General features: G+C 46.0%; 1 protein-coding gene across 2 annotated transcripts; it reads left to right on the top strand.

The window, feature by feature from the left end:
- Positions 1 to 1,996: 1,996 nt before the first annotated feature.
- On the top strand, positions 1,997 to 16,567 carry lrrc69 (leucine rich repeat containing 69). 2 transcript variants are annotated; one of them, XM_014178855.3, is made up of 8 exons: positions 1,997 to 2,236; positions 2,419 to 2,545; positions 2,656 to 2,728; positions 3,581 to 3,776; positions 4,000 to 4,071; positions 8,304 to 8,405; positions 10,247 to 10,426; positions 16,424 to 16,567. In XM_014178855.3, exons 1-8 carry the CDS (start codon positions 2,060 to 2,062, stop codon positions 16,529 to 16,531), a joined length of 1,035 nt encoding a protein of 344 aa, XP_014034330.1. In that variant the 5' UTR covers positions 1,997 to 2,059; the 3' UTR covers positions 16,532 to 16,567. The 2 variants fall into 2 exon arrangements, with proteins under 2 accessions (XP_014034330.1, XP_045565764.1); XM_045709808.2 differs by lacking the exon at positions 2,419 to 2,545.
- The last annotated feature ends 6,029 nt before the right edge of the window (positions 16,568 to 22,596 follow it).

The raw sequence follows: 22,596 nt of genomic DNA, 5'->3' as shown, positions 1-22,596 counted from the left end.
GGATTTCACATGACTGGGAATACAGATATGCATTGTTGGTCACAGATACCTTTTAAAAAAATATATTAAAATTTTTTAAAATATTTAAAAATAAATATTTAAAAAAATAAGTAGGGGTGACCACCGTGCCACTCGGGAGCCCATTCATGTATGACGGGCTCCCGTGTGGCTCAGTTGGTAGAGCATGGTGTATGCAATGCCGGGGTTGTGGGTTTGATTCCCACGGGGGACCAGTTCGGAGAGAAAGACATTTTTTTTTAATGAAATGTATGCATTCACTACTGTAAGTCGCTCTGGATAGGAGCGTCTGCTAAATGACAAAAAATTTAAATGATTCTTTGTTTTCTAACAGCTGAGACCTCCGACACAGGTCCTTCAACTGCCAATAGAAGTGCTCCAAGCTGATTCTCCAATCCATAATCATTTGGAGAGGAATTTGACAAGTCTCCCAATATGTTAGTACCATGTCACCTCCAAACTACCCCAGCTTCGTCTACCAATTAATTTGAGTGATTACAATTCTCCAAACCTCATTCTTCAGCCTTGTAGATAAACAAGTGACGACGGCTGCCATTTTGTTGAAAAACAAATGAAGCCAAATTATAAATTGTGCCTTTTTAATTGTTAATATTGTTTTTCAGTTACATGCATCATGCGTATGGACTGGGAGAACATTACAACTCAGTGGAACGTCTGAAGGAACTTCGAGAAGAAAGCCGAGACGCATTGAGTTAAATTATAACGAACAATAAAGTCAAGCATGGGTGGAAGTTGAAAAAAAATGTTGGAACCCACCAATGTAAAACATATGGATTCACAAAGTCAAATGACAAAATGATTTCACTCCCAGAGACCCCTTGCATACACACAGACTTGCCGTCCAAGGAATGCGAGGGGAGGAGAGAAAGGCAGAGAGAAAATAATAGTCTTCCCTGTAGCTCAGTTGGTAGAGCATGGTGTTCCCTGTAGCTCAGTTGGTAGAGCACGGTGTTCCCTGTAGCTCAGTTGGTAGAGCACGGTGTTCCCTGTAGCTCAGTTGGTAGAGCACGGTGTTCCCTGTAGCTCAGTTGGTAGAGCACGGTGTCCCCTGTAGCTCAGTTGGTAGAGCACGGTGTTCCCTGTAGCTCAGTTGGTAGAGCACGGTGTTCCCTGTAGCTCAGTTGGTAGAGCACGGTGTTCCCTGTAGCTCAGTTGATAGAGCATGGTGTGTGCAATGCCAGGGTTGTGGGTTTGATTCCCACGGGGGGCCAGTACAAAAAATTGAAAGTAAGTTTGAAAAAATGCATGAAATGTATGCATTCACTACTGTAAGTTGCTCTGGATAAGAGTGTCTGCTAAATTACTAAAATGTAATACCACCACCTAACTATGTGGGGACTGAGAGAATAGTTACCATCTCAGTGAGCTGAGGAAGAATTGGAAGTAACTTTGTACATCCTTCATCAGTGCTTGTGAATACTTCTAAAATCACCATGGAAATGTTATCTATTAAAAACCTTTTTTGGTGGTGTTATTTCTAATGACTGCAATATATCAAAGGCCGATGGTGTTTTCTGTATGTATTGTAATGAAACAGGCAGGGGGCAGGTCTTGAACCCTCGACCTTCATCACTATCGACTGTGCCCCCCCAAAAACATCCTCAAACAGCAGAGTCGCTATCCACACATATAAACCCAGGCTAGTTAAACTCAGAGATAAACAATAGTATCTCATACAATAAAAATGTTTTTCAATTCCACTTTCATTTCCGCTGGAAAGACATTCATGCAACATTACTAGCATATTATCCTGTTGAATTTTTATTTCAACTTTATTTAAACGTGCGATGAGGTTAGGGATATGCTTTTATAATAGCTACAAATGGTCCTGAAGTTTAAAAACGATACATTTATGTTTTTAATAAAAAGAGGGATGTCCAGAAGGAAATAGGAGAAGTTTTCATCCTGAATTAGAGAGAGAGAGAGAGAGAGAGAGAGAGAGAGAGAGACAGATCTGGTTTCCATGGGAACCGGCCTCGCCTCGTTGCGTTTGTTTTGATTCCCGTTTTATTAACAAATCATGGCTAACAACCTGGTTATTAGAGCTTTGAAAGCTAACTCAAAGTCGTTCGATTTAAGCTCGAAGAAAATGACCCAAGTTCCCAAATCGGTTGCTAGATTGACACATGTTTTGATCCTTTATTTGAACAATAATTACCTTACAACTCTGCCCGTGGAACTGCAGACGTTACAATCCGTGAGTAACGTTTAGCCTGCTAGCTACACTGCTATGCTAACACCTTGTTAGCTTGTTAGCTATAGTACAGTTATGTCTTAGCTTATTTCACTTGCCTGCTAGCTATTTAACCGATGTATTTATCTTGCTTATGTTGGGGGGGGGGGTTTGTATTCTTTTTTTTTTGTTGCATACTGCAAAAGTTGACAGAACTTAATTTGGGGAATAATTCTCTGGAGGAGATCCCATCTGTTCTGAGGTACCTGAACTCCTTGAAAAAACTGTATTTGTTTGGAAACCACATTACAAGATTGTCACCTGAGGTGTTAGGTAAGCTATGTTGCTGTCGATATGGATGACGATTTAAATAGGTACTGTACAGAATCACTCGTCATCATCACACACACTCAGATTCATCACTGTATATTTTTATCTTGCAGAAGGACTTCATCACCTCACTCTCCTCAATCTGAACCACAATCGGATCACAGTCCTTCCACCAGAGATTAAAAGGTACCGTTGACTAATAGCCTAATTGTGATTCATACAGTAAGCCTGTACATGACAGAGGAATAGACAACATAGGTTGTGTTTACACAGGCAGCTCAATTTAAACAACCAAAAAAAATTATATATATATATATATATCCCACGAACCTAATTGTTCTTTTGACCAATCACATCAGCTCTTTTTCAGAGTTTATCTGGCTACCCAGACTCCTTGCTCTGGCCAAACACCACGCCACACCCACAGACGTCAGTCTGGACCTGAGTACCCCCCCCCCCCCCCCCCCCCCACCCAGACCCTTCACTGAACGCAAGCACATTCAGGCCATCTGATTGGTCCAGAAACCGATGGGTTGAACACGTGGGTAATGCGGCGGTTAGAAAATTCCGTCATTGATAGTCTGATTGATTATAGAGACGATTCCAATTGCTGATGACTTTGTTTTGTACGTGCTCCTAGTCACCACAAAACGACTTCAATGATGTCAGTCTCAGACTGGAGTATGTAGCGAACCACAGAGCAGCGGAATCATTTAGAGTGAGTCGTCAGGCTATTGCAGAGCTGATCTGATTGGTAAAAAAAAAATAAAGTCCAATTAGTGAAATCTCGATTAATCCAGAACTAAAATCTGGAGTAATTTGGTCAGATGCTCAATATGTTTACACTAATTGGTCTTTTGACCAATCACATCAGATCTTTTCGCACCAGTGTAAAAAATGTTTTAATCAGAATTGGGTTGCCTATGTAAACATATTGGGCATCTGACCAAATTACTTAAGATTTTAGTTCCCGGGTTAACCGAGATTAGGCTAAATATAGAATTATCTCGTAATTCTCACATTTTTCTCTTTTCTCAGTCTTTCTAACATAGAAACCCTCAGTTTACTGGACAACCAATTGGAGGAACTTCCTGTAGAAATAGGTTTTCTCAAGAAAATGGTTGAGATTAATTTAACCAACAACAAGCTGGCTAGACTGCCCAAACAGATATATAGTTTGTCACAACTGGACAGATTATATCTGGCAAGAAACAACCTCTCAGAATTACCAGAGGTAGGTGTTGTTCTGACTCTACTTAAATGTCTGATGTTTTATCTTTCTTAGGTTTCGTTCTTCATATTGTCCCTGTGTCATTTTTCACTGGCCTTGCTTCAATTGAGGTTACCGATCTTACACTTTCTTAGGTTTCATTGTTAAGTCAGTTTTTGCTGAATGATACTGTTTCATGACCTGATGGTTTACTGTCTTTTAAAACCTGTCCTTTTTTTCCATTCAGGGTGTTATTGGGTTGATGAAGCTCAGAGTGCTGGATGTGGCTGGAAACCGTTTATCCATGTTTCCTGTCGATGTATGTACCGTTTGTCTTCAACACTATTATTTACAGTACAACAACAAGATATAGCAGAATATGAAGATGTTATTGCTAGAGGAGGTAGGACTGACGGTGTTGCCGTCTACAGTTGGTAGAGGAGGTAGGACTGACGGTGTTGCCCAGTTGGTAGAGGAGGTAGGACTGACGGTGTTGCCGTCTACAGTTGGTAGAGGAGGTAGGACTGACGGTGTTGCCCAGTTGGTAGAGGAGGTAGGACTGACGGTGTTGCCGTCTACAGTTGGTAGAGGAGGTAGGACTGACGGTGTTGCCGTCTACAGTTGGTAGAGGAGGTAGGACTGACGGTGTTGCCCAGTTGGTAGAGGAGGTAGGACTGACGGTGTTGCCGTCTACAGTTGCTAGAGGAGGTAGGACTGACGGTGTAGCCGTCTACAGTTGGTAGAGGAGGTAGGACTGACGGTGTTGCCCAGTTGGTAGAGGAGGTAGGACTGACGGTGTTGCCGTCTACAGTTGGTAGAGGAGGTAGGACTGACGGTGTTGCCCAGTTGGTAGAGGAGGTAGGACTGACGGTGTAGCCGTCTACAGTTGGTAGAGGAGGTAGGACTGACGGTGTTGCCCAGTTGGTAGAGGAGGTAGGACTGACGGTGTTGCCCAGTTGGTAGAGGAGGTAGGACTGACGGTGTTGCCGTCTACAGTTGGTAGAGGAGGTAGGACTGACGGTGTTGCCGTCTACAGTTGGTAGAGGAGGTAGGACTGACGGTGTTGCCCAGTTGGTAGAGGAGGTAGGACTGATGGTGTTGCCCAGTTGGTAGAGGAGGTAGGACTGACGGTGTTGCCGTCTACAGTTGCTAGAGGAGGTAGGACTGACGGTGTTGCCCAGTCGGTAGAGGAGGTAGGACTGACGGTGTTGCCCAGTTGGTAGAGGAGGTAGGACTGACGGTGTTGCCGTCTACAGTTGGTAGAGGAGGTAGGACTGACGGTGTAGCCGTCTACAGTTGCTAGAGGAGGTAGGACTGACGGTGTTGCCGTCTACAGTTGGTAGAGGAGGTAGGACTGATGGTGTTGCCGTCTACAGTTGGTAGAGGAGGTAGGACTGACGGTGTTGCCCAGTTGGTAGAGGAGGTAGGACTGACGGTGTAGCCGTCTACAGTTGGTAGAGGAGGTAGGACTGACGGTGTTGCCCAGTTGGTAGAGGAGGTAGGACTGACGGTGTTGCCCAGTTGGTAGAGGAGGTAGGACTGACGGTGTTGCCGTCTACAGTTGGTAGAGGAGGTAGGACTGACGGTGTTGCCGTCTACAGTTGGTAGAGGAGGTAGGACTGACGGTGTTGCCCAGTTGGTAGAGGAGGTAGGACTGATGGTGTTGCCCAGTTGGTAGAGGAGGTAGGACTGACGGTGTTGCCGTCTACAGTTGCTAGAGGAGGTAGGACTGACGGTGTTGCCGTCTACAGTTGGTAGAGGAGGTAGGACTGACGGTGTTGCCGTCTACAGTTGGTAGAGGAGGTAGGACTGACGGTGTTGCCCAGTCGGTAGAGGAGGTAGGACTGACGGTGTTGCCCAGTTGGTAGAGGAGGTAGGACTGACGGTGTTGCCGTCTACAGTTGGTAGAGGAGGTAGGACTGATGGTGTTGCCGTCTACAGTTGGTAGAGGAGGTAGGACTGACGGTGTAGCCGTCTACAGTTGGTAGAGGAGGTAGGACTGACGGTGTTGCCGTCTACAGTTGCTAGAGGAGGGAGGACTGACGGTGTTGCCGTCTACAGTTGGTAGAGGAGGTAGGACTGATGGTGTTGCCCAGTTGGTAGAGGAGGGAGGACTGACGGTGTTGCCGTCTACAGTTGGTAGAGGAGGGAGGACTGACGGTGTTGCCGTCTACAGTTCGTAGAGGAGGGAGGACTGACGGTGTTGCCCAGTTGGTAGAGGAGGTAGGACTGACGGTGTTGCCGTCTACAGTTGGTAGAAGAGGTAGGACTGACGGTGTTGCCCAGTTGGTAGAGGAGGTAGGACTGACGGTGTTGCCGTCTACAGTTGGTAGAGGAGGTAGGACTGACGGTGTTGCCCAGTTGGTAGAGGAGGTAGGACTGACGGTGTTGCCGTCTACAGTTTCTAGAGGAGGTAGGACTGACGGTGTTGCCGTCTACAGTTGGTAGAGGAGGGAGGACTGACGGTGTTGCCCAGTTGGTAGAGGAGGTAGGACTGACGGTGTTGCCGTCTACAGTTGGTAGAGGAGGGAGGACTGACGGTGTTGCCCAGTTGGTAGAGGAGGTAGGACTGACGGTGTTGCCGTCTACAGTCGGTAGAGGAGGTAGGACTGACGGTGTTGCCCAGTTGGTAGAGGAGGTAGGACTGACGGTGTAGCCGTCTACAGTTGGTAGAGGAGGTAGGACTGACGGTGTTGCCGTCTACAGTTGCTAGAGGAGGTAGGACTGACGGTGTTGCCGTCTACAGTTGGTAGAGGAGGTAGGACTGACGGTGTTGCCGTCTACAGTTGGTAGAGGAGGGAGGACTGACGGTGTTGCCGTCTACAGTTGGTAGAGGAGGTAGGACTGATGGTGTTGCCGTCTACAGTTGGTAGAGGAGGGAGGACTGACGGTGTTGCCCAGTTGGTAGAGGAGGTAGGACTGACGGTGTAGCCGTCTACAGTTCGTAGAGGAGGGAGGACTGACGGTGTTGCCCAGTTGGTAGAGGAGGTAGGACTGACGGTGTTGCCGTCTACAGTTGATAGAGGAGGTAGGACTGACGGTGTTGCCCAGTTGGTAGAGGAGGTAGGACTGACGGTGTTGCCCAGTTGGTAGAGGAGGTAGGACTGACGGTGTTGCCGTCTACAGTTGCTAGAGGAGGTAGGACTGACGGTGTTGCCGTCTACAGTTGGTAGAGGAGGGAGGACTGACGGTGTTGCCGTCTACAGTCGGTAGAGGAGGTAGGACTGACGGTGTTGCCGTCTACAGTTGCTAGAGGAGGGAGGACTGACGGTGTTGCCCAGTTGGTAGAGGAGGTAGGACTGACGGTGTTGCCGTCTACAGTTGCTAGAGGAGGTAGGACTGACGGTGTTGCCGTCTACAGTTGGTAGAGGAGGGAGGACTGACGGTGTTGCCGTCTACAGTTGGTAGAGGAGGGAGGACTGACGGTGTTGCCGTCTACAGTTGGTAGAGGAGGTAGGACTGACGGTGTTGCCGTCTACAGTTGCTAGAGGAGGTAGGACTGACGGTGTTGCCGTCTACAGTTGCTAGAGGAGGTAGGACTGACGGTGTTGCCCAGTTGGTAGAGGAGGTAGGACTGACGGTGTTGCCGTCTACAGTTGGTAGAGGAGGTAGGACTGACGGTGTTGCCGTCTACAGTTGGTAGAGGAGGTAGGACTGACGGTGTTGCCGTCTACAGTTGGTAGAGGAGGTAGGACTGACGGTGTTGCCCAGTTGGTAGAGGAGGTAGGACTGACGGTGTTGCCGTCTACAGTCGGTAGAGGAGGTAGGACTGACGGTGTTGCCCAGTTGGTAGAGGAGGTAGGACTGACGGTGTTGCCGTCTACAGTTGCTAGAGGAGGTAGGACTGACGGTGTTGCCGTCTACAGTCGGTAGAGGAGGTAGGACTGACGGTGTTGCCCAGTTGGTAGAGGAGGTAGGACTGACGGTGTTGCCGTCTACAGTTGGTAGAGGAGGTAGGACTGACGGTGTTGCCCAGTTGGTAGAGGAGGGAGGACTGACGGTGTTGCCGTCTACAGTTGGTAGAGGAGGTAGGACTGACGGTGTTGCCCAGTTGGTAGAGGAGGTAGGACTGACGGTGTTGCCCAGTTGGTAGAGGAGGTAGGACTGACGGTGTTGCCGTCTACAGTTGCTAGAGGAGGTAGGACTGACGGTGTTGCCGTCTACAGTCGGTAGAGGAGGTAGGACTGACGGTGTTGCCGTCTACAGTCGGTAGAGGAGGTAGGACTGACGGTGTTGCCCAGTTGGTAGAGGAGGTAGGACTGACGGTGTTGCCGTCTACAGTTGGTAGAGGAGGTAGGACTGACGGTGTAGCCGTCTACAGTTGCTAGAGGAGGTAGGACTGACGGTGTTGCCGTCTACAGTTCGTAGAGGAGGGAGGACTGATGGTGTTGCCGTCTACAGTTGGTAGAGGAGGTAGGACTGACGGTGTTGCCCAGTTGCTAGAGGAGGGAGGACTGACGGTGTTGCCCAGTTGGTAGAGGAGGTAGGACTGACGGTGTTGCCGTCTACAGTTGCTAGAGGAGGTAGGACTGACGGTGCTGCCGTCTACAGTTCCAGTTTCTGACCCTGAAGGAGCTGCTCTGTGAAGGAAACCCATTTGTGAAGAGCGAGCTGATGGAGTCTGTTCAAGCTGTGGAGGTGCTGTCATTGAAGGTACTTCTTTAAGCTCTCGTCATTAGTGATATAGACTACATACGGGGTCTGCCAGTCCTGCAGGGGTACAGGGTTACATATAGACTACATCAGGGGTGTCCAGTCCTGCAGGGGTACAGGGTTACATATAGACTACATAAGGGGTCTGTCAGTCCTGCAGGGGTACAGGGTGATATATAGACTACATCAGGGGTGTCCAGTCCTGCAGGGGTACAGGGTTACATATAGACTACATAAGGGGTCTGTCAGTCCTGCAGGGGTACAGGGTGATATATAGACTATATCAGGGGTCTGTCAGTCCTGCAGGGGTACAGGGTGATATATAGACTACATCAGGGGTGTCCAGTCCTGCAGGGGTACAGGGTGATATATAGACTACATCAGGGGTGTCCAGTCCTGCAGGGGTACAGGGTTACATATAGACTACATCAGGGGTCTGTCAGTCCTGCAGGGGTACAGGGTGATATATAGACTATATCAGGGGTCTGTCAGTCCTGCAGGGGTACAGGGTGATATATAGACTACATCAGGGGTGACCAGTCCTGCAGGGGTACAGGGTGATATATAGACTATATCAGGGGTCTGTCAGTCCTGCAGGGGTACAGGGTGATATATAGACTACATCAGGGGTGTCCAGTCCTGCAGGGGTACAGGGTTACATATAGACTACATCAGGGGTCTGTCAGTCCTGCAGGGGTACAGGGTGATATATAGACTACATCAGGGGTCTGTCAGTCCTGCAGGGGTACAGGGTGATATATAGACTACATCAGGGGTGTCCAGTCCTGCAGGGGTACAGGGTTACATATAGACTACATCAGGGGTCTGTCAGTCCTGCAGGGGTACAGGGTGATATATAGACTACATCAGGGGTGTCCAGTCCTGCAGGGGTACAGGGTGATATATAGACTACATCAGGGGTGTCCAGTCCTGCAGGGGTACAGGGTTACATATAGACTACATAAGGGGTCTGTCAGTCCTGCAGGGGTACAGGGTTACATATAGACTATATCAGGGGTCTGTCAGTCCTGCAGGGGTACAGGGTGATATATAGACTACATCAGGGGTGTCCAGTCCTGCAGGGGTACAGGGTTACATATAGACTACATCAGGGGTCTGTCAGTCCTGCAGGGGTACAGGGTGATATATAGACTACATCAGGGGTGTCCAGTCCTGCAGGGGTACAGGGTGATATATAGACTACATCAGGGGTGTCCAGTCCTGCAGGGGTACAGGGTTACATATAGACTATATCAGGGGTCTGTCAGTCCTGCAGGGGTACAGGGTGATATATAGACTACATCAGGGGTGTCCAGTCCTGCAGGGGTACAGGGTGATATATAGACTACATCAGGGGTCTGCCAGTCCTGCAGGGGTACAGGGAGTGCAGGCTTTCATTCCAGCCCTTCAGTAAATGCTAAATTTGTGTTATATTCGATTCAGTTGGTTTTGTTTCTACTTCCTATTTGTTATTGCTATGGCATTATGGAGAGGGAACCTGCAGTCAGCATTTCATTGGACTGGGTGCACCATGGGTATCCTGTGCATGTGACAAATAAACTGGAACAAACTGGAACAACACACCACCTGATTCAACTGATCATTGCCCAACACCACAACACCACAATACCACAACACCACAATACCACAACAACACAACAACACCACAACACCACAACACCACAAAAACACCACAACACCACAAAAACACAATAACACAACAACACCACAAAAACACAATAACACAACAACACAACACACCACAACAACACCACAACACACCACAACAACACACCATCAGTAGCACTGAGCCGTTGCCATCCCTGTATCTCTGTCTCCAGGAGCTGTCTGCTCGTCGGATCCTGGCGGAGGACAAGAGTAGGTTCGGTGTGGTCCACAAGGCTCTGTCGTACCACCCTGGTCTGAGCCTGCTGCTGGCTGACTGGGGCAGCTGTTCCCTCTGCCTCCAACCCTTCCTCACCACCTGGCTGGAGTGTGTGCGCTTCGTCAACCTCAGGAAGGTACAGTTACAGAGAGTATACGTCCCAAATGGCACCCTATTCCCTACATAGTGCACTACCTTGACCAGGCACCCTATTCCCTACATAGTGCACTACCTTGACCAGGCACCCTATTCCCTACATAGTGCACTACCTTGACCAGGCACCCTATTCCCTACATAGTGCACTACCTTGACCAGGCACCCTATTCCCTACATAGTGCACTACCTTGACCAGGCACCCTATTTCCTACATAGTGCACCACCTTGACCAGGCACCCTATTCCCTACATAGTGCACTACCTTGACCAGGCACCCTATTCCCTACATAGTGCACTACCTTGACCAGGCACCCTATTCCCTACATAGTGCACTACCTTGACCAGGCACCCTATTTCCTACATAGTGCACCACCTTGACCAGGCACCCTATTCCCTACATAGTGCACTACAAATCAAATCAACGTTTTTTTTTGGTTGCATACACAGATTGTCAGATGTTATCGTAGGTGCAGCGAAATGCTTGTGTTTCCAGCTTCAACAGTGCAGTAATACCTAGCAATTAAATCAACAAAACACTATACACACATAATCCCCCAAAAAATAGACATTACCTTCGCTTCCCTGGGTACAGGAACAATGGTAGACATCAAGTAAGTGGGGACAACAGACTGAGATAGGGAGAGATTGAATATGTCCGTAAACATTCCAGCCAGCTGGTCTGCACGTGCTCTGAGGCCGCGGCTTGGGATGCCGTCTGGGCCGGTGTTTAACACGTTTAAATGACTTAGACACGTCGGCCACGGAGAAAGAGAGCACACAGTCCTTGTGAACGTCGGGGGCCCTGTCGGCGGCTCAGTATTGTTTTCCTCTGAGCGAGTGTGTTTAGCTCGTCCAGGAGTGAGGTGTCGGTGTCCGCAACATGGCTGGCTTTCCCTTTATAATCTTTGATTATCTGGAGTCCCTGCAACATACGTCTCGTGTCTGAGTCGTTATTAAATTGCCTCTTTTGATTGCCTTACAGATGTCATAGCTGGTCTGTTTGTACACATCCCATGTTCCCAGTCACCTTGGTTAAATGGCGCTTTCAGTTTTGCGGGAATGCTGTCGTTTATCCAAGTTTTTTTTATTTGGACACAGTGGACATCCTCTATGCAATCAGTCGCAGAGTCAGTGTATACGTCGATACTATTTTCTCAAAAGCGACCCAGAACATTTTCTATTCCGTGTGATCTAAACAATGTTGAAGGATAGATTCCGATTGGTCAGACCAACGTTGAACAGTCCTTACCACGGGTACTTCCTGTTTAAGTGTCTGCCTATAGGTGGGGTGGAGCACAATGGAGATCGTGATCTGATTTACCGGAGGGAGGGGAGGGCCTTGTAGCCGTCCCGGGAGGAGAGTAGCAATGATCCAGGGTCCGTGTTAACCGTCCCACCTACTCAACAGCCAGTGTAATCCCGTGGCGCGTTATTCAAATACCTAAAAAATGCAAAAACTTCAATTTTTCAAACATATGACTATTTTACACCATTTTAAAGACAAGACTCTCGTTAATCTAACCACACTGTCCGATTTCAAAAAGGCTTTACAACGAAAGCAAAACATTAGATTATGTCAGCAGAGTACCCAGCCAGAAATAATCAGACACCCATTTTTCAAGCCAGCATATAATGTCACATAAACCCAAACCACAGCTAAATGCAGCACTAACCTTTGATGATCTTCATCAGATGACACACCTAGGACATTATGTTATACAATACATGCATGTTTTGTTCAATCAAGTTCATATTTATATCAAAAACCAGCTTTTTACATTAGCATGTGACTAGCATTCCCACCGAACACTGCCGGTGAATTTACTAAATTACTCACGATAAACGTTCACAAAAAACATAACAATTATTTTAACCTCTTGGGGCTAGGTGGGACGCTAGCGTGCCACCCGTGGTGCACTCCATCAACAGCAGGTGCATTTCAAGAGCGGCAAATTTAAATCCAAATAAATGTCAAAATTCAAATTTTTCAAAAATACAACTATGTTACACCATTTGAAAGATAAACATCTCCTTAATCTAACCACGTTTTACGATTTCAAAAAGGTTTTACGGCGAAAGCATAAATTTAGAGTATGTTAGGACAGTACATTTACAAGAGTTGTGTGTAATGTTTTGTCAAGTCAAAGACAGGGTCACCAAAACCATAAAACCAGCTAAAATGATGCACTAACCTTTTACAATCTCCATCAGATGACACTCCTAGGACATTATGTTAGACAATGCATGCATTTTTAGTTCTATCAAGTTCATATTTATATCCAAAAACAGCGTTTTACTATGGCATTGATGTTGAGGAAATCGTTTCCCTCCAATAACCGGCAGTCAAGTCAGCGTCACAAATTAAATAATTAAAATTAGAAAACATTGGTAAAATATTATATTGTCATTTAAAGAATTATAGATTTACATCTCTTGAACGCAATCAACTTGCCAGATTTAAAAATAACCTTACTGGGAAATCACACTTTGCAATAATCTGAGCACTGCGCCCAGAAAAATACGCGTTGCGATACAGACTAGACGTCATGTTGGGGAGATCTAAAATCGAAAATACTATGTAAATAATCCATTACCTTTGATTCTCTTCATCAGATGTCACTTCCAGGTATCACAGGTCCATAACGAATGTAGTTTTGTTCAAAAAAGCTCATCATTTATGTCCAAAAATCTCCGTCTCGTTAGCACATGATGTAAGCCAGCCGGACTTCTCGTCATGAACGAGGGGAAAAAATATATTTCCGTTCGTTCAAACATGTCAAACGTTGTATAGCATAAATCATTAGGGCCTTTTTTAACCAGAACATGAATAATATTCAAGGTGAACGAATGCATACTCTTTTATAACGTATTGGAACGAGGGTACCCAACATGAACTAGCGCGCCAGGTGTCTAATGGGACATCACCGTTCCATGGCTCTTGTTCGGTCAGATCTCCCTCCAGAAGACTCAAAACACTTTGTAAAGGCTGGTGACATCTAGTGGAAGCAATAGGAAGTGCCAAAATATTCCTAAACCCCTGTGTTTTTCAATGGGATAGGTTTAACCTCTTGGGGCTAGGTGGGACGCTAGTGTGCCACCCGTGGTGCACTCCATCAACAGCAGGTGCATTTCAAGAGCGGCAAATTTGAATCCAAATAAATGTCAAAATTCAAATTTTTCAAAAATACAACTATGTTACACCATTTGAAAGATAAACATCTCCTTAATCTAACCACGTTTTACGATTTCAAAAAGGTTTTACGGCGAAAGCATAAATTTAGAGTATGTTAGGACAGTACATTTACAAGAGTTGTGTGTAATGTTTTGTCAAGTCAAAGACAGGGTCACCAAAACCATAAAACCAGCTAAAATGATGCACTAACCTTTTACAATCTCCATCAGATGACACTCCTAGGACATTATGTTAGACAATGCATGCATTTTTAGTTCTATCAAGTTCATATTTATATACAAAAACAGCGTTTTACTATGGCATTGATGTTGAGGAAATCGTTTCCCTCCAATAACCGGCAGTCAAGTCAGCGTCAGAAATTAAATAATTAAAATTAGAAAACATTGGTAAAATATTATATTGTCATTTAAAGAATTATAGATTTACATCTTTTGAACGCAATCAACTTGCCAGATTTAAAAATAACCTTACTGGGAAATCACACTTTGCAATAATCTGAGCACTGCGCCCAGAAAAATACGCGTTGCGATACAGACTAGACGTCATGTTGGGGAGATCTAAAATCGAAAATACTATGTAAATAATCCATTACCTTTGATTCTCTTCATCAGATGTCACTTCCAGGTATCACAGGTCCATAACGAATGTAGTTTTGTTCAAAAAAGCTCATCATTTATGTCCAAAAATCTCCGTCTCGTTAGCACATGATGTAAGCCAGCCGGACTTCTCGTCATGAACGAGGGGAAAAAATATATTTCCGTTCGTTCAAACATGTCAAACGTTGTATAGCATAAATCATTAGGGCCTTTTTTAACCAGAACATGAATAATATTCAAGGTGAACGAATGCATACTCTTTTATAACGTATTGGAACGAGGGTACCCAACATGAACTAGCGCGCCAGGTGTCTAATGGGACATCACCGTTCCATGGCTCTTGTTCGGTCAGATCTCCCTCCAGAAGACTCAAAACACTTTGTAAAGGCTGGTGACATCTAGTGGAAGCAATAGGAAGTGCCAAAATATTCCTAAACCCCTGTGTTTTTCAATGGGATAGGTTTAAAGTCAATACAACACATCAGGTATCCACTTCCTGTCAGAAAATGTCTCAGGGTTTTGCCTGCCAAATGAGTTCTGTTATACTCACAGACACCATTCAAACAGTTTTGGAAACTTTAGAGTGTTTTCTATCCATATATAATAAGTATATGCATATTCTAGTTACTGGGTAGGATTAGTAACCAGATTAAATCGGGTACATTTTTTTTATCCAGACGTGCAAATGCTGCCCCCTAGAACCAACAGGTTAAGAATTATAGATACAGAACTCCTCTATGCACTCGATATGTCCGATTTTAAAATAGCTTTTCGGTGAAAGCACATTTTGCAATATTCTCAGTAGATAGCCCGGCATCACAGGGCTAGCTATTTAGACACCCAGCAAGTTTAGCACTCACCAAAGTCAGATTTACTGTAAGAAAAATGTTATTACCTTTGCTGTTGTTCGTCAGAATGCACTCCCAGGACTTCTACTTCAATAACAAATGTTGGTTTGGTCCCAAATAATCCATTGTTATATCCAAATAGCGGCGTTTTGTTCGTGCGTTCAAGACACTATCCGAAAGGGTAAATAAGGGTGACAAGCATGGCGCATTTCGTGACAAAAAAATTCTAAATATTCCATTACCGTACTTCGAAGCATGTCAACCGCTGTTTAAAATCAATTTTTATGCCATTTTTCTCGTAAAAAAGCGATAATATTCCGACCGGGAATCTGCGTTTAGGTAAACAGACGAAAGAAAATAAAGCATGGGGTCGACTCGGGCACGCGCCTAAGCCCATAGTACTCTGATCGGCCACTTGCCAAACGCGATAATGTGTTTCAGCCAGAGGCTGGCTCGATATCATTCCGCTTTTTCCCGGGCTCTGAGAGCCTATGGGAGCTGTAGGAAGTGTCACGTTACAGCAAAGATCCTCAGTCTTCAATAAAAAGAGCCAAGATGAACAACAACTTGTCAGACAGGGCACTTCCTGCATGGAATCTTCTCAGGTTTTGACCTGCCATATGAGTTCTGTTATACTCACAGACACCATTCAAACAGTTTTAGAAACTTTAGAGTGTTTTCTATCCAAAGCCAATATATTATATTTTCACTTAGGGGTGTACTCACTTTTGTTGCCAGCGGTTTAGACATTAATGGCTGTGTGTTGTGTTATTTTGAGGGGACAGCAAATTTACACTGTTATACAAGCTGTACACTCACTACTTTACATTGTAGCAAAGTGTCATTTCTTCAGTGTTGTCACATGAAAAGATATACTCAAATATTTACAAAAATGTGAGGGGTGTACTCACTTTTGTGAGATACTGTATATATCTCAGGAAGGCACGGTAACTGAGATTATCTGCGTCCCCTACCTAGTACACTACTTAGACAGAAATACAGAACATGGTACAAGACAGAGACTAAGTTCATAGGGGATACCAGTAGCCAGCTGCCCCAGTCCCTATGTAGCCTACACTATTGCTCATTTACACATCAAATAATTTATACTTCATTCTGATACATATACGGACTCAAAACATTATATTTCAAGTTATCAGTCATCTCCAAAATGAACTTACTTTGTGCTTATGGTTCCAATCGTTGGTGTAGTGAAAGGTAAACACATATTTTTTCTTCCTACTACATCACCGGTTTCAATGGTATACAATCTATAGACACACAGCACCACGTATAAGCCAAGCATGAGCCAAGCAACTGTCTTACTGATCTCTCCTTCAGGACATGAAGATGAGGAGTTCTCAGACCATCCCTGTACGTGTTCAACTCTGTTCCTACAAGTGCTTCAATAAGAGCGGACATTCATACTATGGTGTTGCATCTGTATGAAGAGGTACTTCTATTAAAACATGTATTTGATATAAAGTAAGTATGTCGTTGCTGTTCTTTCAATCCAATATGTATTATCTGAATATCCACCAGGTGGCAGCAGAGGACCATAGTAAGAGGCCAGACTCATGACACAATACCATAAGGCCAAAACAATGAGCTAGGTTGGATAGAGAGCTAGTTTGGATAGAGAGCTAGGTTGGCCAGAGAGCTAGGTTGGCCAGAGAGCTAGGTTGGATAGAGAGCTAGGTTGGCCAGAGAGCTAGGTTGGATAGAGAGCTAGGTTGGATAGAGAGCTAGTTTGGCCAGAGAGCTAGGTTGGCCAGAGAGCTAGGTTGGCCAGAGAGCTAGGTTGGCCAGAGAGCTAGGTTGGACAGAGAGCTAGGTTGGCCAGAGAGCTAGGTTGGACAGAGAGCTAGGTTGGATAGAGAGCTAGGTTGGATAGAGAGCTAGGTTGGATAGAGAGCTAGGTTGGATAGAGAGCTAGGTTGGATAGAGAGCTAGGTTGGCCAGAGAGCTAGGTTGGATAGAGAGCTAGGTTGGATAGAGAGCTAGGTTGGATAGAGAGCTAGGTTGGATAGAGAGCTAGGTTGGACAGAGAGCTAGGTTGGATAGAGAGCTAGGTTGGATAAAGGGTATAGAGAGTTCAACGTTGTTCACTATAAACAGTATATGAAGACACTATAAGTATATTAACCACATGTATGACATGTTATATACAAAGGATGGTCCATTGATCTGTCTTTTCAGTTATAAACATGTTATTACCAGGATGGTGCATTGATCTGTCTTTTCAGTTATAAACATGTTATATACCATATTATAAATACAGACTTGAGAAATGTACTTCTAGGCTATTGCATTAATAATTTGGATTAAAATATGTTCCACAATTAAATATCTAAATATATTTGAATACTTTATACATGTTTTCTAGATTTGTACATTTTTCATTTGTTCACTGAGTGTTTCTATCCTCTCCTATTGTTGTCATTCTCGGCGTACGGTGATCTATCTATCTCCATTCTCTCTCTCAGGCCGATGGCATCTGTTCATTCCAACCTGAGAGAGAGAACTTAATTCCTCTGAATTAATTTATCCTCGTTCCCTCCAGAGTACAGGGACCTCAGCTTGTTGCGGTGTCTACAGACAGACAGACAGACAGACAGAGTTGGGTCTGGCTCATAAATGATGCATAAGGTTTAATTGCAAACCCAGAAATGAATGACTTTGGACTGATGTAGAGCAGGGGAACCATACATCTCTGCAAAAATAAATAAATAAAGACAACTAATTGATGAATAATTAAGGCCGTGCGCAGAAGGACGGCTCGGAGCTACAGGCCATATTTGTGACATTTTGTTTCAATCAATTCCAAAGCGCAAGTCGGGTTAGGAGGGAAAGTGCACTTAGGAGAGAGACGGCCTTGACAGAGGAACAGAGAGGAGAGACGGCCTTGACAGAGGAACAGAGAGGATGTCCTGAGAGAGACGGCCTTGACAGAGGAACAGAGAGGATGTCCTGAGAGAGACGGCCTTGACAGAGGAACAGAGAGGAGAGACGGCCTTGACAGAGGAACAGAGAGGAGAGACGGCCTTGACAGAGGAACAGAGAGGATGTCCTGAGAGACGGCCTTGACAGAGGAACAGAGAGGATCAGAGAGACGGCCTTGACAGAGGAACAGAGAGGATGTCCTGAGAGACGGCCTTGACAGAGGAACAGAGAGGAGAGACGGCCTTGACAGAGGAACAGAGAGGATCAGAGATGATGCCCTGTTGGAATAAAAGACATCAGATTCGTTGTCACGTAGGGTTGTAGTCATGTAGGGTCGTATTTATGTAGACTCGTAGGATCATAGTCACGTAGGGTCGTAGTCACGTAGGGTCATATTCACGTAGGGTCGTAGTCACGTAGGGTCGTAGTCACGTAGGGTCGTAGTCACGTAGGATCGTAGTCACGTAGGGTCGTAGTCACGTAGGGTCGTTGTCACGTAGGGTCGTATTCACGTAGGGTCTTAGTTATGTAGAGTCATATTCACGTAGAGTCGTAGTTATGTAGAGTCATAGTCACGTAGGGTCGTAGTCACGTAGAGTCGTAGTTATGTAGAGTCGTAGTTATGTAGAGTCGTAGTTATGTAGGGTCGTAGTTATGTAGGGTCGTAGTTATGTAGGGTCGTAGTTATGTAGGGTCGTAGTCACGTAGGGTTGTAGTTATGTAGAGTCGTAGTCACGTAGGGTCTTAGTTATGTAGAGTCGTAGTCACGTAGAGTCGTAGTTATGTAGGGTCGTAGTTATGTAGAGTCGTAGTTATGTAGAGTCGTAGTCACGTAGGGTCATAGTCATGTAGAGTCGTAGTCACGTAGGGTCTTAGTTATGTAGAGTCGTAGTTATGTAGAGTCGTAGTTATGTAGGGTCGTAGTTATGTGGAGTCGTAGTTACGTAGAGTCGTAGTTACGTAGAGTCGTAGTTACGTAGAGTCGTAGTTACGTAGGGTCGTAGTTACGTAGGGTCGTAGTTACGTAGGGTCGTAGTTATGTAGGGTCGTAGTTATGTAGGGTCGTAGTTATGTAGAGTCGTAGTTATGTAGAGTCGTAGTTATGTAGAGTCGTAGTTATGTAGGGTCGTAGTTATGTAGAGTCGTAGTTATGTAGAGTCGTAGTTATGTAGAGTCGTAGTTATGTAGGGTCTTAGTTATGTAGAGTCGTAGTTATGTAGGCTTGTTGTCATACCGGGTCACAGTCATATAGGTTCATAGTCATATTTAATGGGTTTTACTGAGGCCTCGAACGGACAGGCAGACATTACTGGACCCTGCACTCACTGTCCTATGTGTATCAAATGTAACTTTCCAGCCAACCAGTAGCTTCCTTAATGTTCAGCAGTTTCTGAAAAGCAGTTGTCAAGTGAGTGTCCGTAATATACCAACAACACTGGCATTGTGGAGACCACACCTGAGTGTCCATAATATACCAACAACACTGGCATTGTGGAGACCACACCTGAGTGTCCATAATATACCAACAACACTGGCATTGTGGAGACCACACCTGAGTGTCCATAATATACCAACAACACTGGCTTTGTGGAGACCACACCTGAGTGTCCATAATATACCAACAACACTGGCATTGTGGAGACCACACCTGAGTGTCCGTAATATACCAACAACACTGGCATTGTGGAGACCACACCTGACTGTCCGTAATATCCCAACAACACTGGCTTTGTGGAGACCACACCTGACTGTCTGTAATATCCCAACAACACTGGCATTGTGGAGACCACACCTGACTGTCCGTAATATCCCAACAACACTGGCTTTGTGGAGACCACACCTGACTGTCTGTAATATCCCAACAACACTGGCTTTGTGGAGACCACACCTGACTGTCTGTAATATCCCAACAACACTGGCTTTGTGGAGACCACACCTGACTGTCTGTAATATCCCAACAACACTGGCTTTGTGGAGACCACACCTGACTGTCTGTAATATCCCAACAACACTGGCTTTGTGGAGACCACACCTGACTGTCCGTAATGTCCCAACAACACTGGCTTTGTGGAGACCACACCTGACTGTCTGTAATATCCCAACAACACTGGCATTGTGGAGACCACACCTGACTGTCTGTAATATCCCAACAACACTGGCTTTGTGGAGACCACACCTGACTGTCTGTAATATCCCAACAACACTGGCTTTGTGGAGACCACACCTGACTGTCTGTAATATCCCAACAACACTGGCATTGTGGAGACCACACCTGACTGTCCGTAATATCCCAACAACACTGGCATTGTGGAGACCACACCTGACTGTCTGTAATATCCCAACAACACTGGCATTGTGGAGACCACACCTGACTGTCTGTAATATCCCAACAACACTGGCATTGTGGAGACCACACCTGACTGTCTGTAACATCCCAACAACATTGGCTTTGTGGAGACCACATCTGTTTTAATGTGTGTTTCTCTTTCTACCCCCAAGTCACAACCAGTGTGTGTGTGTGTGTGTGTGTGTGTGTGTGTGTGTGTGTGTGTGTGTGTGTGTGTGTGTGTGTGTGTGTGTGTGTGTGTGTGTGTGTGTAGTGTAGTGTAGTGTACCATCTGATGTGTTGCCTGGGAGAGTTAGAGGCAGGTCACTGCTCTGGCATGGCCCAGTCCTCAGGAGAAAGGACATGAGAGATTATTGTGTGTGTGTGTGTGCTTGCGTGTGTATTTGTGTAGAAAGGGCATGAGAGATGAACATTTTGCATTATCCCAGACCAGGCAGCAGATGTTGGGTCCTGCAGCAGCACAGAGAGGCCTGAGGCGGTGTCTGGTGTCAGACCACTGTTCGTCTGCCTCTTTCATAGCACCCTATGCCCTATAAAGTACACTACTTTTGACCGGGGCCCATAAGACTCTATAGGGACTCAGTCTTCCACCACCTCTTCACAATAGGATCACTGTTCAGATAGATACACAGCCATGCTAGTGTGTGTGAGAGAGAGATACATGCTGTTCATATGTTTATCAGACAGTCTGTTCTAGTCTACCGGGAGGGAATATAGTGAGAATATTTGTTGTTTTGTTAGGCTGCCTCGTGTTGTTAGGATGCCTCGTGTTGTTAGGCTGCCTCGTGGTGTTAGGATGCCTCGTGTTGTTAGGATGCCTCGTGTTGTTAGGATGCCTCGTGTTGTTAGGTTGCCTCGTGTTGTTAGGATGCCTCGTGTTGTTAGGATGCCTCGTGGTGTTAGGATGCCTCGTGTTGTTAGGATGCCTCGTGGTGTTAGGCTGCCTCGTGGTGTTAGGCTGCCTCGCGGTGTTAGGCTGCCTCGCGGTGTTAGGATGCCTCGCGGTGTTAGGATGCCTCGCGGTGTTAGGACGCCTCGCGGTGTTAGGATGCCTCGTGGTGTTAGGATGCCTCGTGTTGTTAGGCTGCCTCGTGGTGTTAGGCTGCCTCGCGGTGTTAGGATGCCTCGCGGTGTTAGGATGCCTCGCGGTGTTAGGATGCCTCGTGGTGTTAGGATGCCTCGTGTTTTTAGGCTGCCTCGTGGTGTTAGGCTGCCTCGCGGTGTTAGGCTGCCTCGCGGTGTTAGGCTGCCTCGCGGTGTTAGGATGCCCCGTGGTGTTAGGATGCTTCGCGGTGTTAGGATGCCTCGTGTTGTTTAGCTGCCTCGTGTTGTTCATACATTATAATGTACTGGTGCTGTGATAGAATACACATCGGCTACGGAGAGCGTGATCACACAGTCGTCCTGAACAGCTGGTGCTCTCATGCATGCTTCAGTTTTGCTTGCCTCGAAGCGAGCATAAAAGCCATTTAGCCCGTCTGGTAGGCTCGCGTCACTGGACAGCTCGCAGCTGGGTTTCCCTTTTGTAGTCCGTAATAGTTTTCAAGCCCTGCCACATCCGACGAGCGTCAGAGCCGGTGTAGTAGGATTCAATCTTAGTCCAGTATTGATGCTTTGCCTGTTTGATGGTTCGTCTGAGGGCATAGCGGGATTGTGTTCTTAAGGACCTTCAATGCTGCAGAAATGTTTTGGTACCCTTCCCCAAATCTGTGCCTCGAAACAATCCTGTCTCGGAGCACTACGGACAATTCCTTCAACCTCATGTCTTGGTTTTTGCTCTGTCAACTTATATAGTGAAGTGTGTGCCGGGCTGGGTTTAGGCTGGGTTTCTGCTGGGTTTAGGCTGGGTTTCTGCTGGGTTTAGGCTGGGTTTCGACTGGGTTTAGGCTGGGTTTCTGCTGGGTTTAGACTAGGTTTAGGCTGGGTTTAGACTGGGTTTAGACTGGGTTTAGGCTGGGTTTCTTCTGGGTTTCTGCTGGGTTTAGGCTGGGTTTCTGCTGGGTTTAGGCTGGGTTTAGGCTGGGTTTAGGCTGGGTTTAGGCTGGGTTTCTGCTGGGTTTAGGCTGGGTTTAGGCTGGGTTTAGGCTGGGTTTCTGCTGGGTTTAGCCTGGGTTTAGCCTGGGTTTCTGCTGGGTTTAGGCTGGGTTTCTACTGGGTTTAGACTAGGTTTAGGCTGGGTTTAGACTGGGTTTAGGCTGGGTTTCTTCTTGGTTTCTGCTGGGTT

Source organism: Salmo salar, chromosome 27 (assembly GCF_965601325.2).
Source record: "Salmo salar chromosome 27, fSalSal1, whole genome shotgun sequence".
NCBI lineage: Eukaryota > Metazoa > Chordata > Actinopteri > Salmoniformes > Salmonidae > Salmo > Salmo salar.
The sequence above is the reverse complement of the archived record's forward strand: the minus strand, read 5'-3'. Positions and strand labels throughout refer to the sequence as shown.

Bases quoted from the DNA above. Each gene is read 5' to 3' on its own strand.
- lrrc69 (XM_014178855.3), top strand. From the start codon at position 2,060: ATGGCTAACAACCTGGTTATTAGAGCTTTGAAAGCTAACTCAAAGTCG. The intron at 4,072-8,303 runs GTATGTACCGTT...TGCCGTCTACAG, and splicing joins TATCCATGTTTCCTGTCGAT to TTCCAGTTTCTGACCCTGAA. The intron at 10,427-16,423 runs GTACAGTTACAG...TCTCTCCTTCAG, and splicing joins GCTTCGTCAACCTCAGGAAG to GACATGAAGATGAGGAGTTC.